We start from the raw sequence: 15485 nt of genomic DNA on the forward strand, positions 1-15485 counted from the left end.
CACACTGATATTTTCACAAAAGTGAAATGAAGGCAGTGATGACAAAGAAGACATTATAACTGCTGCCTGAGTCGCAAGTTAGTGTAATATTTATTTGTTAGTGCTTCTGAAATGGTTCTGTAAAGAAGGAAAATTCCTAATAAGTCGTCTATCTTCCTGGTGGGGTAGGATCACCACCTACTATTTATTAAGGTTCAGTTAACATATTTTAAGTTTCTTGGTTATAAGGGAAAAATAATTCCATGTAATCTAAAGGCAGTACTTTGAGGAAAGTGTTGCTGCTGGAAAGCCTTATTCTGTAATTAAAGGTATTTGCCCAGAAGCTTATCATCTAAGGAGACAGTCAAGGAATATGCACTTATAATGTAACCTACATTTTAGTATTTAATTATTCAGGTATCAGAGTGTTATCAAACTCATTGTGCCAGATATTGGGCTAGATTCTGGGAATGGTAAAGAGTTTGCTATGTAACTGGGGTGATGAATGTGAATGATTCGTCAGAGTGAAGGAAGTGCTGAGAGAAGGGCTTACAGAGCCGTAGAGGAGCATGAAGAGTGATGACTGGGGAGAAGGTTGGGGAATCAGAGAAGGCTTCATGGAGGAGTTGGTATTTGTGAGACACACAATGCCATATGGAGTCACGTCTATGGTATAGCAGGTGCTTTAATGAATAGGCAATTTGGGGGATTTTCTTAAAAAAAAATTAATTTTAGCACAACAGGAGAGAGTTTTTGAAATATTCTCCTTAAGACAACCTGAAATGAGGAGATCAAGCCATTTTAATGGCTTTTAAAAAATTTATTTGCTCATCCCTAAGGTAAAATTGGCTGTGTTGTGCTAGATGACTTGGGAATGATCTTTAGGAAAGCCAGGGCCTGCTGGAGCAAAGGTGGGAAGAAAAGCAGAGTTCATCAGAGATGTTTCCTAATGAACTCACCTTCTTTACCCTTCCTTTCTTGGCCCCTTCTCTTCTTCCCCTTGACCATCGTGATATATATCTGGGATGTCCCCATTCTTCTTCTGTACCCTTGCTGGGTGGGAAAGAGATTGACCAACTCATTTCAATTTAGCTTTTAGAACTTAATGGTTTGTCTCTTCTGTAGGAACTCTGGATGTTAAAGAAAATTCTATAAAGAAAACTATGCATGACCAAAAAGAATGATTAAATTTCTGATATACAGACACTTGGATAGTAGAGATACAGTTGATTCTTGAATAACATGGGGATAAGCGGTGGCAAACCCACACAGTGGAAATCCAAGTAGAACTTTTGACTCTCCACAAATGTAACTACATTTGTCCCTCAGTATCTGTGGTGAATTGGTTCCAAGACTCTCCTGCAGATACCAAAATCTGCAGATGTTCAAGTCTTTTACATAAAATGGCATAGAATAATGTATACAATTGGTCTTCAGCATCTGCAGATTCTCAACTGTGGATTTGAAAATACTGTTTTTTATTTGCGATTGGTTGACTCTGTGGATGCAAAACCCAGGGATATGGAGGGTCCACTATATTTAGTTTTATAAATCTACATATAAGTGGACCCACACAGTTTAAACCCATGTTGTTCAAAGGTCAGCTGTATATATATTAACCAAATGTCCTTCCAAAGCGTGCAAATAAATGCCATAGTGGCAACCACCTCCTTTGCCTGGGTGTTAGACTAACTCTGATTACAACCCCCCCCCCCCCCCCCCCTGCCGCACACACAAATATTCCCCCAAAGGAATTTTAGGAGATTTGGTTGAGCTTTAAAGACAGAGCTTGTATAACTGTACAGTCCTAGTCATGGTATTATTTATACTTTAAAAACTTGTGAATGAATTCTGTTACTTGAAACATATATATGTGTGTGTGTGTGTGTGTGTGTGTGTGCAGGTTCTACATTTTTCTTCTCAGTGTAGACTGCAGTGATGAGGGTAAAGGAAAAGGGAATGAAAGAAAAAAAAGTTTTATATATACATATATACACATATGTAATATATGTATGCATGGGTGTTACATACCACTCAACATGTTATTGTTCTAAAAGGTGCTAATTGCTTTGCCGAGAACCCTAGAGAAAGCCTGGAAAATTTTAATTCAATTCATTATTATCTTCTCTTTGTGTCTGGCACTGTTGCTTTCCACCCGCAGAGTGTGTGAAAGTTTTCAGCTTCTGAATTGTTTGTTTTTCGCCATTTAACCAGTTGAACTCTTATGAACCCAGAGCAAATTGACTCTGGGATAATTTCCTGTCAGTACCTAATGCTGATACTTTTTCCAGAGAAAGCATGTGATTAATTGTATTGACAGGATTTTGATGGTTTTCAGTTTCCCTACTATGCAAGTTTCCATAGCTTTATCCTTATAAAAATTCCTGTTATTTCTGTTTATTATCTTGTATTATATGCAACCTATTACACCATATAAGACAATTCTTATTCATCTTAAATTCCCCACTGATTATTCTGGAGAATTATTACTACTATATTGATCAATATTGAGTCCTGCTACGAAGTACATTCCTTTTTCCCCCTTCCACATGTTTATTTTCTCTTCTTAATTTCATCAAAACTCTAGACAACTCCCACTATAGCTAATGAAAAATTCTTGCTTTATTTAAAATTGTATTTGTTATTACTTTTATATCAGTTGCTATGATTTCATATGAATGTCTAGTGGAAGAAACAATGTAAAAAATTTAATATCTCTGCAACTCATAAAATTTTTAAATCTAATTTTTTATTTGACACAAAATTCAAAAACAACCCAAACTTTCCTAATGCAACTTCTTGGAAACATTTCCAAATTCATTCCAAATATTCTTTTGGAGCTATGGGTCCCATTTCATTCCACATATTTGTTAATTTTTCTTTTTTCCCCCAAGTTTTGGGAAAGTTAGAGTTCAAACAAGTACCATATGATCACTGAAACACATACTCATCAGGCTGGATAGGACCTTCATGGTTATTTTAATGTATCTACTCATTGCATTTAAAAATCTCCTTTACATACAACCTCTCCAAGAGCTAATCTGGTTTATTCTTGAATTCCTCCTAAGAAAAGAAAATTACATTTTATATTTGAGTAACTATTCAGAAATTTTCTCCTCCCAGGACTTTTCTCCCCTTGGTCTTAGTTCTGGAGTTAACTTAGAGTTATAAAATAACTGCGGAGTTATTTTGATCAAGATGGGTAGTAACTCAATCACATGTAAGCCTCTCAGTATTTTATGTCAGCAATTACTGTATAAGTCCCCAAAGTCTTCTTTTCTCCCCTCACAGGTCTATCCTTCCCCATTTTCTTGGCTGTTGCTTGCATTAGATGACTGACTGCCTACTGCTCTCAGACATGCTCCGGTTTGTAGCCTTCCTGGAGAGTAGTTGGACACAGGCTCCAGGTATGTTCAAATAGAACTATCATCCTTCCTCGCTCTAAAATGATAAACTTTCATAAATATATATCAAGATTGCCTATTAGTAATTTTGGACATCATACTTCATTGTTGATTCACATCAGGCTTACTGCTGACTTAAACTGTAAGTCCTGTTCTCATCTTTTTGTGCTGAGCCCTGTATCTTTTACTACCCAGAATGCAAACTGTTTTTTGGACTCAGTGCAGGACTTTAAATTTATCTCCTTTAAAACTTATTTTATTTTATTCATTGTGACTTGGAAAGATGTTTTTAGTTTTTATTGGATCCTAAATCTTTCATAATCATTTATGACTTTAGAATCATTTAAAGCTTTCTGCAAATTTAGCGTACCTGCCTTCCATATTTTTATATGAATTATTGATAAAATTATTTGGTATGAGAGAATCAAGACAGCATCTTTCTAGGTTGCCACTGGCCCAAAGATAAATACCCATTGCATGTATTTCTTCAAAAATTACAAATGCAACTAACTAAATAATCCTCTCACCCCCCTCCTTTTCATATTATCAGCTAATCTAGTTAGAGAGACTTTACAAAGTGCAGACATCACATGCTCTGTAGTCACTCATTTTCTTGCTCTGCCAGGGTAGGAAAAATAGGTTAATCTCATGTGACCCAATAATGAACCCATGTTAACTCCTAGTAGAAAATGTTAACTGCCTGTGTCCTCACAATATTTTCCTATTCTGGAGTCCTGTTGGTACTGATGTATAGTTCACTGTCTTTTGGTATATGCTATGTTTATCTCCTCCTCTGGTTTGGAACTAAGGCATTTGATGGGTCTGTAATCCTCTAGCTCCTCTACTAGTCTTCCCATTTCCTCACTGGCACACCTCACGTTTGCATTTCTCTTAGCCACAGGAGATGAGATTCCTTCTGACAGAACTGTATGTTCTTGTTGAGAGAATAAGATATTCTATTAAAATTTATTCATATTTAGGTTTCAATTCCCTCTTGCTAGTGTTTGTAGTGCAATTTTTATTCTGGAGAAAATTCTCAACAAAAAAGATGGAGATCAAATAAGAAGTTTGGGCTTTCACTGTCTCTCCCTTATCTATCAACCCTTAATTGTGGGCTTCTGAAGGAGGCCTATAGCTCTTCAAAAATTTTCTGTTAGGAGAATATTTTCAAATCATATATCTGATAAAAGACACATTCAGAACATAAAAGAACACCGAAAAAGCAATAATAAGAGAACAAACAACCCAATAAAAATGGGCAAAACGTCTGAATAGTCACTTCACCAAAGAAATATATGGATGGCAAAAAAGTATATGAAATGATGCTCAACATCATTAGTCATAAGGGAAATACAAATTAAAACCACATTATATATCACTGCACATTTATTAGAAATGCTTAAAGAAAAAAACTGGTCATACCAAGTGTGGGCAAGGATGTAGAGAAATTTGAATTCTAGTACATTCTTGTGGAAATTCCAAGTGGTTCAGCCACTTGGGAAAATAGTTTGACAATTTCTTATGAAGTTAAATGTGTACTTAGCATACAAACCTAGCATTCTCATTACCTAAGTACTTACTTTAGAGACATGAAAACTTACATCCACACAAATACCTGTACAGGATGTTTATAGTGTTTTTTAAAATTGTCACTAAATGAAAACAACCTAAATGTCTCTCAACTGTGGTCTAACCACACAATGGAATACTACACAGCAATAAAAAAGAACAAATTATTGATACATGTAAATACATGGATGAATCTCAGATGTATTGTGCTAGTGAAAGAAACCAGGCTCAAAAGGCTGACTACTATGTAATTCCAAGTAGATGAAATTCTTTCAAAGGCAAAGTCATAAGGAGAGAACATTTGACCCAGTGGTCCTACTTCTTGGAATATATCCTAAGAAACCCAAGACATCAATCAGAAAGAACATATGCACTCCTATGATCATAGAAGTGCAATTTATAATAGCTAAGATCTGGAAACAGCCCAAGTGCCCATCAGTAGATGAGTAGATAAAAAGCTATGGTATATTTACACCATGGAATACTATGCAGCTGTAAAATGGAAGGATCTCTTACCCTTTGAGACAGCATGGAGGGACCTGGAGAGTATTATGCTAAGCAAAATAAACCAGTCAGAGAAAGACAAGTATCACATGATCTCACTCATGTGTAGAATTTAATGGACAAAATAAACTGATGAACAAAATAGATCCAGAGACATAGAAGCATCAGACAGACTGATGGATCTCAGAGGGAAGGTGGGAGTAGGGGTGGGTGGGGAGAAATTCACTAAAGAATTTATGTGCATAACCCAGTGACACAGACAAGAGTGTGCTGAAGGCCTTGGGGGGGGGGGGCAGGTGCAGAGTGGAGGGTGTCAATAGGGGGGAAAAAGGGACATCTGTAATACTTTCAACAATAAGATACATTTTAAAAAAGAAAAAGAGAGAACAGATATGTGGTTGCCAGTGACTGGCAGAGGAGGGAGGGATTGACTACAAAGGCATGGGAGAGCTATTTTGGATGATGGAGCTATTCTGTAACTTGGTTGTGGTGGTAGTTACACATGATCATGTGTGTCAAATCACAGAACTGCCCACTACAAAAGGTAAATTTTCTAGATGCAAATTAAAACTTAATTTAAAAATGTAGGTGTATAACTTCTTTGTTCTTATTATCCAAATACATTTTATTTTTGAAAAACAACACCGTTTTCATTTTCCTAACATATGGCAAGCTTTAGCCAAAAATATTACTAATAATAGCTGAATGAAACTTCCAGACTGACCATTCTTAGTTCTCTTTCCAAGCTCTTCCCTCAAGGACTTCTCTCTTCAGAGAGTTTTCCAGTGTGGATCTGATTGTAGCCCTCAGAATTATAGTCCCCTCTTAAGAATGCCTCTCTTTGGCCAGTGTGGCTCAGTGGTTGGAGTGTTGGTCCAAGTACCGAAGGGTCTCAGGTTCTATTCCTGGTCATGTGCATGTGCCTGGGTTGTAGGTTCATTCCCCTGCCCTGGTTGGGGTATGTGCAGGGGGAGGAGGGAAACCAGTTGATGTCTCTCCCTCTCTCCCCAACTCCTTCCTTTCCACTCTCTCTAAAAATCAATGGAGAGAATATCCTTGGGTGAGAATTAAAAAAAAAAAAGTCTCAGAATCTTTACTGTTTTTCTCATAGGTTAATACATCTAAACCCAATAGCCAGAACCTGTCTGTGATTTTTTTCCTCCAAATGCTCTTGAACCCTAGCCCTAGTTTAGCATTTGGGAAGGGCTCAGCAATGATGAAATACACACAAATTAAATAAATCTGGTATGATCGCATTTTCTTGGTGCTTTATGGAATGGCGAAGTCTCAAAAACCACCAGTCGAGGTCAGATTTTCCTTGTTTGTCGATGAATATGGAATGTGGGGTGGAACCATAGAATCGCAGAATGTTCAAGCTGGAAGATTTTTTGGGCTCAGCTAGTCCAATGCTTTATTTTACAGAATCAAAAGCTTCATTGCCTGTTAGCCACTATCTAGTAACTTCAGGCACTCTCTGATCTTACATTCCTTGGGTTCAATCCAGACCCAGGTCTGAGATACACTGTGCTCCTAGAGAAACACATTCCACTTGGATAAAGCAAAACAAAAGCCCAGCCACCTATTCTACCAGCAGACAGGAGTATAAACATGCAGTTCTGAGGGTGCATCAGCCATCAGCTATGCTGTGGTTCATTAAAATGAGGCTCATTTAAGTAGCTCTTGAGTTTTCCCCTAAGGTCATGCATTTGGGTTCCAGCAAAGTATCTCTTGGTCCAGGAAACAAGACTCTCGATTTATTTGGTTTTATGTATTTATTTATTGAAATTTAACTGCAGTTCAGGTGGGATATCCTGGATGTAGGGAAGTCTGATGTCTTTGAAACACCTACCCTCAAGTCTACTTTACCTTGTTTGCCCATAGACATTTTCTGTGAAGGGAGTTCAAGGCTCTCTCAAAAAAAGAAAACTTGCAGTTAGGTTTTCTGCTGCTCTTGGCTTCTCAAGAATAAAGTTTGTGGTGAAACTTCAGAACCACCAAGGTTTGGAGTTCTCACTACTGAGTGTAAGTGGGTAATATTTGAGAAGGTGTAGCCTCAACTGGAGGGAAAAGAAGCTACACAGCTCAATTGTTTATTTTCCTTCCTCTTGCTTAGCCAAATGCAGGAGGCTAGTCCTGTTTAGGCTGCCTTTCCTCTCTCTCTTGGGGACCAGCTCAGTCACCATCCCTGGGGCACAAATTTCTGCTTGAATTGAACTGACTGATGCTTTAGTGTATGGGACCTCTGGCTGCTGAGAAAACATGCATTTCAGTTTTCTTCTTGTGACTGATTTCAAGTTTTATAGCTTTATGGCCAGAGAAGATACTCAATATGATTTCATTCTTCTTAAATTTATTAAGACTTATTTTGTATCCTAACATGTGTCACTCTAAAATCTTGCTATAGTTGTCTCCAGGATATGTGGAAGAATTTTGTAGTTGAAGTGATTTAGGTTCACTGTTTTCACTGTTTTCTTTCTTTTTCTTCTTCTTTGAGAGTGTGGATAACTTCTTATTTGACTAGAAAAAGCTCACCTGAGAGCACGTATGAGGGCCTGGGCAGGGCTTGCTGGAGAGCACGCACATTTCTCTGGTGTGCTCCTGTCAGCTGTTTGGGAATCCGCTGGCTGCCACCACTGCCCCTCCGTTATTCTTCCGAGCTCCCCGTGGAATTCTTTCTTAACACCCTTCTCTAATCCCTCCTCCCCTGCTCTGGCTGGCCAGGTCCTGTGGAACATGAATGTCCTGGAGCAGCCCTTGTGCCTGACAATCTCTTTCCCCCAGGTCCTGTCAAGACCCCATCTCACTCCCCACAATCATGTTCCTTACACATGGTCTCATTTTCTCAGTTCTGTCAAGGAGACGGTTTAATCTGATAGGTAAATGTGAGGCACAGAATGTTTGTAGATTTTAACAGCAGCTGTTTGTTAAATAGCAGTGAATCTGCTATTGCTCTCTGACCTAAAGGAGAGTCTCTCAGGGCAAAGTGGGGAGTTCCAGGGAGGGTGTCCCCCATGGTGGGAGGCTCCCTTGCTCAGTCCAGCTTTGCGCCTACCCATAGCCTTATACCAGAGCAGTGAAAATTAGACTGCTCTTGGGCTGTGTGTGGCTCTTTGTGCTTGTTCAGGCCTCTGATGTCTGCAGGGACATTCCATTATCCTGGACCCCATAGGACATCAGCAGTTCTGGGGCTCTCCTGGTTAGTGTTGCATATGACAAGCCTCCCAAAACACAGAATGTGACAAACTCCCATTAAGAGAAACGCTTTTGCAATGTCTATCCAATTCCCAAAGTCACTTAGACTACACATTGATTTAGCCTTAGGAAAATAAAAGAACAGGAAGTTGTCTATTAAACACTAAAATTAAGAAATTAAAAGGTAGCTGTTTATTAGCATGTTCACCCCCCTTCCCACCTCCCATGAAGAGAGGAGCAGCATTTCTAGTGTAGCTGTACTTGCTTGGATGTGAAGATCTCCATCTAATGAAAATCCCAGACTCCGGGCTGAGCTGGAGGGAACGTCTTGAGTGGCTCAGACCCAGGCCTTCGAGGCAGGGGACGGACACTGTGGTACTTAGTTTGTGGTACAGTATCTGGAAAAAGCATTGGTTACATATTTGTAACCCTTAGCTAATGAGTCCCAGTCGGCAGAGGCTGAGCTGAACACCACACAGGCAGCAGACCATCAGCTCGCTACTCATAGAGGTAAAGATGTCAGTGAAATGAGGCCTTGTCTTTTCATGGAAACTGGCAGCTAATTTCCCCCCTAATTAGTTACAATACCATTAACACAAAACAAAGGATTTTATTATTTTCTTAAACAAAATGGTGCCAGAATCCTAGAATTTATTTTCTAAGTGTGTCATCAACATATATATATATATATATATATATATATATATATACACAACAAGCTTAAAGGTTAGACTGCTCAGAAGTTTCCTAGCGGAGCCCGTCTGTTCTCCATGCTCTTGGGGTTTCCTGAAAGAAAGTGTGATGACAGAAGGATGTGCTCCGTCTCCCCCAGGCCCTAGCCCTCTGTTATTATAACAATTATTTGGTATTTTGTAGTTTGCAAAGAGCTTGGATTTGTAGAATCTTAAGTGGAGTTCCTTGCTAGGATTAGTGGAAATAAAAAGAGACCCATAGGGTAAAATTTCAGAATATTACTGCTCAGAAGGGCTTTGGGAGTCTTTCAGTCTAACAGTTCCTAAATTGTGTCCAGGAGAATATTAGTCCTGAGAAATAAGATTTGAAAATAGGGTTCCAAGATAAAATAAATTTAGGAAACATGGAGCTCTGTTTATCTTCCTGGTGATTCACAGTGCGTATCAACAAATTAAAGTCCCCGGAGGAATCCTAAAATGAAAAAAGAATTAACTTTGTTTTAATGCAGAGTTGCTCACATTTCTTTAAAGAATAGTTTATTGATTTTTAAAAATATATTTTTATTGATTTCAGAGAGAGGAAGGGAGAGGAAGAGAGAGAGAGAAACATCAATGATGAGAGAGAGTCACTGATTGGTTGCCTCCTGCACGTCCCCTACTGGGGATCGAGCCGGCAACCCGGGCACGTGCCCTGACCGGGAATTGAACTGGCAACTCTTCAGTGCACAGGATAATGCCCAGCCAACTGAGCCACACCAGCCAGGGCTAGAATATCCCACTTTTGTTTGATTATGCATATCTCAATCTCTTGCCTTAAAAAAAAATAATTTATGGAAACCAAAACCTTAAAGTTACACAGCTAGTTGGTGGCAAACTCCCATCTCATGATTCACAGGCTCCAGATCATTATAGAACTTGGTAAGGTTTGTGACTTACTCCTGTCATGACTCACAACTGAGGACTTGTGGAGTTGTGACCGGGCCATGCGTGTGTGGTCTGCACCCTCTGACATTCTGATTTGCTAAGCCATTCTCCTGAATCTAATGATGCTTGGTGATTCCCCAGGCTGAGGAGAAGGCAACAGCAGCCTATGCGTTGTGCTCATTGAAAGAACTGCTGAAGGTTGCAGTGTGTCTGAGCTCCTGCGTCTGAGAGGGGTTTGGCCCTGCTGCCCACTGGTGAATGCAGGAAAAGACCACCTGGCTGCAGTCAAGGCCAGTCCAAGGCAAGTCAGTGAAGAGGTGACATGGGCCTTCAGAAAAGCTCTGTGTTTTTTCATTTTATTTTTTAATCCCTTTACATACCCAGTGACTTTTAATAAAAATTCTTCTCTGGCAGCTTTTGTTCACACTAAAATGTAAATGATTGCTAACTACAATGAAAATGTTACATATTCCATAGGGATTTACATTTTAACTTAAACCCTGTGATAAAGAAATAAAACTCTGAGAGTTTATCTTGAGGCAAGTAAGCAGGTGAAGGAGACTTTTTAAGAGGGTACATGGAATCTTAAAACTATACCAGATAAATAAATATATTTTCTATGTTTGAATAAGGATAGCCTGTACTCTAAAAATACACATTTCTAGCCCTACCCAATATAATACACAGGCCTTGACATTTTATTTTAAGGTTTCTGATAAAGCACCTCTCTTCACAGGATGAGTTAGCCTTGGTGAGTCCTTAGAGAGCAATGTGACTTGATTCTTTACACATGACCCCTGCCTTTTACTACTCAGAGAGATGAGGGTGCTGCTCAGTGCTGCACACTCAGTCATTTCCTAGTAATGAGTAAGCCGTCATGTACCAAGCCTGGGGTGAAGACCCAGGGACATGGGGAGGCCTAAGTTATGGTTTTGTCCTTAAGGAGCTTTACCTTCAAGAGGGGACATTAATGCATTCATGTAAACAGATAATGATAACTTGATATTTCTGTAGTGGAGACTTGTACCAGGAATGGTGGAGTGGATCTTCATGACAAGGTATTTTCAGCTTCTTTGAAGAGTCAGTTCTATCTGATAGCACTTCTATTAGAACTCCAATGTTGTGCTGTTCTTCAGGTTCTTAATCTCGGTCAAAGTCATGGGTGGGGCTTAAAGCATAGATCAGTTGTCTGCACGATGTGGTGTGTACGGTGAAAAAGCATCCTCTCCATGCATCATAAATAGCACAAGATCTTAAGGTGACGTGTATATCTATGTTGGTATAAAGTCTTTTGTTATTGGACAAAGATAATACTCTAACTTAGGAAAAACTATGCCTTTGAAAATTATTAAGACTTACTTAGATAGCCAGCAACTTCCGAGTAACATGCAGTGGGAAAGAAAGGCCTTTACTTTTTTTTTTTATTCCAAAGAATAGCATTTAGTAATGTCATTAGGCCCTGGCATCTTTGTTTAAGCTAATTCATGCAACTAAGGTACTGACACATTAGTGGAGAACATCATGAAAAATTGACATGGGGAATCATCTAAGCTTTCTTCCTCAGGCTCTGTGGGATATCTCATTCATGCAAAAGTCTGTGTAGGGGATGCAAGTGGTGACCAGTGCCCCAGGAGATATGCAATGTGGGGACAGTACCCTGTCTATGAGGGTCTTGGTTTACTCTGTGTTCTTCTTTCTATACATCTGCCACCTTGTAAACTTAGCATAAGGTTAAACAATAGCATACCATTATAATTGTTTTTTTTAACTTGTCAATTGTTTTTTTAATCCATCTCCTCTCATGTTTGGGAAAAAGGAGAATTTAGCCTTTAATTTGAAAACAACAAATGGGCAAGGAAAAACAAGCTTACTACAAACAAGAATGTTCCTCTGTTACATGTATCAATACAAAACTGTCTTCAGTTATTCTTTCTAATATCTTCATTTAATAATGATTGTGACACGAATACTTTTACATCAAAACATCCAAAAGAAATTAAGAAGTTCATTTTTTTCCCCATAGATTCTCTGCGGTCTCTGCAGTGCCATACCTTCTGTCGTTGCATTTGCAGTGAGTGGTCTCGTCAGCGCTGAGGTATCTCCCAAGCATTAGGCTGGAAGTTCCCCACCTGCAGCGTTTGTCCTCTGTTCCCACAACCCACCATGTTTTCTGGAATAATAAATGTGCTCCTTAGTAGCCCTTGCAGGCATGGATGATGAAACACCAATCATTTTGCTTCTATAGGATGTTGATTCGATAACACAACCTGTGATAGAGCTCAAGGGAGGGCCTTCCACCCACAACCCACAATCCTGCTATTCACTGGCCATAGCCAAGAGGTCCAGATTACAGAGATTCTGACAAGTTAATACTGGGGTAGCCACTTCTTTCCCCACATGGTCCACTTCAGGATTTACCTCTGGTGTAGAGTTAGTTGATTGAGAGACATTTGTAGACCACAACAAAGTAGGGAAATAGGTGCCATTGCCTTGGAGGTCCTGGGCACAGCCCCAGGAGTATGTGCCCACATGGACTTGGGCTGAAGATCCTGGACTGATGTTGACATTTTAGCACATGAGAGACTCTCAGCCCAGTGCAATAGGATTTTCTTTGATTCTTTCCCAGTGTTTATCCAATTGTAAACTCTACTCTTATTTGAATAATTGTTATACTTGTTATTAGTAAGCCAGAATGAGAAGTTCCTGAATAATCCATTTGGTATCAATAAAAAAATCACTGTTGAAATGTATAATTGTTATTTTGGGGAAAATATGAAGAATAAAATTATTCTATTTCTGACAACCCTAGTTCATCTTTTCTCCCATTTTGAGCTTATAATTCTGGCTTTAAATCCCAGAACAGTGCTTCCTGCCAAAATATACAGTCTCTATTTATGCCTGAATAGCTCAGAATAGTTTCTTCAGTATAAAGGAGAATTCCCTTGTTCCATCCAAAGGATTATAGGACCTCAGTGTGTATCTTGCTGCTGAGCTCAAGTTCCTTAAAAGCCAGTTTTGGTTGACTGTGATTTATCTGAGGTTTCTCACTGCATCCAACTCCACCCTTATTTCATACATATTCTCAGAAGTGAATGTTTTAGGAGAGTGCACATGCCATGAACGCTCCTTGGATGGGCTTGTCTCATAGCCCCGGGCATCGTGAAATCCTCAAAGAAGACTGCTTTTGAGTTGCATGAGTAAGTGTTATTGAATTAGGTTCTGATTTCTTGATGAAGAACCTCATCTGTATTATATTTGCCATGAGCAATGCAACTGATACCATTTGGACACATCCAAAGACTATAGGCTGTATAATATTGGCTTTTAGGTAAGTCAGGATTGAAGTATCACATTTCCCCTCTGAAGTACCTGACCCCAAGCTGTTGGCACAGAACTTCATTAATCAATTAGAGACAGAGGAGATGGCCAGGGGACTGCAGTCACTTGTGGACCATTGTGGGCAACCTGAAGCCGAAGCCAAAATGTAGCCATTTTATCTTTGTTCCCAATTTTTCATTTGAGTTTATAGAAATTCACATCTAGTGGCCCCAAGCCACATACACATATCTCAGCTAGTCTTCATGTTTAGCCTAATGGCTGCTGCTTGGGTCAAAGGTTTGAATTGGGTCAAATATACAGAGATGGAAGGAGACTTGACTTAGGGTGGTGAACACAGCGCAATACACAGATGATGTATCAGAATTGTACGCTTGAAACTTATGTAACGTATGTCACCCCAATAAATTTAATAATTAAAAAAAAATAAGTTTCTAGGCTTGGCTATGTGGCTGGCTCGTGCAGCTGGTGCACCCAGTCCTGGACTCTGTGCCCCGCCCTCTGCAGCCCTACCTGTGTCTCATCCGGCTGGACAAGCCCATTGGAACCCGGCTGCTGTATCTGCCATGTACCTGGAGCATTGGATTGGCAGCTGAACTGGGTTGTTTTCCAGATTGGTACATGTTTTCCCTGTTTGGCACTGGAGCTGTTCTGACACGTGGAGCCGGCTGTACTATTAATGACATGTGGGACCCGGACTGTGATAAAAAGGTTGCAAGAATAGCAAATTGCCCAATAGCTGCTAGAGACATTTCAACTTTTCAGTCCTTCTTTTTTGTCGGGGGACAGCTGACCCTGGCACTGTTCTGTGTCTGAATTACTACGGCACAGCTCTTGGAACAGCATCCCTACTTCTTGTCATCACTTACTCGCTAATGAAAAGAATTATGCACTGGCCTCACTTAGCCTTAGGATTCACTTTTAATTGGATAGCATTAGTTGGATGGTCTGCTGTCACGGGCTCCTGTGATCCATCTGTTTGCCTGCCTCTTTATTTTTCTGGAATTACGTGGACTCTAATGTATGATACTATCTATTTCCATCAGGACAAGAGAGATGATGCGCTAATTGGTTTTAAGTCCATGGCACTGAAGTTTTGCGAAAACAACAAGCAGTGGCTCAGTGGTCAGACTGCACCCTACTCCACTGCTCTGGCTGCTGTCAGAGCCCAACCTACTCACCAGGTTTACGCTCTAGACAGTCACAGACCTGAGGATTGTTGCGGTAAATTTGCCTCTAACCGAATAGTAGGACTAATAGTTTTTTTAAGGAATTGTCCTTGGAAACTTGTGGGGGAAAAAAGGAGACAGATGAAACAAAGAAAAATATAGATAGTAGAATAGAAAATTAGCAAATGAACTTTATCTAGGAATTTTTATATTTATTTATTTATTTATTTATTTATTTATTTATTTATTTATTTATTTATTTATTAATATATCTTTATTGATTTCAGAAGGAGGAAAGGGGAGGGAGGGAGAGACAGAAACATCAATGATGAGAGAGTCATTGATCGAGCCCACAACCCGGGCATGTGCCCTGACCTGGAATCGAACCCCGATTGCCTGGATCCTAGGTCGACGCTCAACCGCCGAGCCACGCCCTGCCGGGCTCTAGGAATTATTAAATCAAACTTTTACAAAACACTCTCAGGTCTTGTCACTACATAATTAGATTTGAATAAGAGTCTTACAGTATGTTAAAGAATTAAGAATTAGAAGATGAAAACATAGAGCATATTTGCCTGGATTTTAGTTCAAGCATTTAACAGCAAAATTCTCCCTCTTTCATGGACACCTGGAACTCTTCAGGATTTGAGATGACCTTGAGTATTTAAGTTGATGTCTTCTGTTTATTATAATTCTTATCTCTACTTATGGAAACT

General features: G+C 39.5%; 1 protein-coding gene across 1 annotated transcript; it reads left to right on the forward strand.

Annotated features, from left to right (window-relative positions):
* The first annotated feature begins 548 nt into the window (after positions 1 to 548).
* Positions 549 to 14951, forward strand: COQ2 (coenzyme Q2, polyprenyltransferase). The gene is given in 5 exon segments (XM_087817795.1): positions 549 to 650; positions 14066 to 14402; positions 14405 to 14868; positions 14870 to 14893; positions 14895 to 14951. Coding segments are annotated over 5 exon segments (984 nt in total).
* Positions 14952 to 15485: the final 534 nt, after the last annotated feature.

The sequence above is a fragment of the Miniopterus natalensis genome, chromosome 6 (assembly GCF_054644295.1).
Source record: "Miniopterus natalensis isolate mMinNat1 chromosome 6, mMinNat1.hap1, whole genome shotgun sequence".
NCBI classification, from domain to species: domain Eukaryota; kingdom Metazoa; phylum Chordata; class Mammalia; order Chiroptera; family Miniopteridae; genus Miniopterus; species Miniopterus natalensis.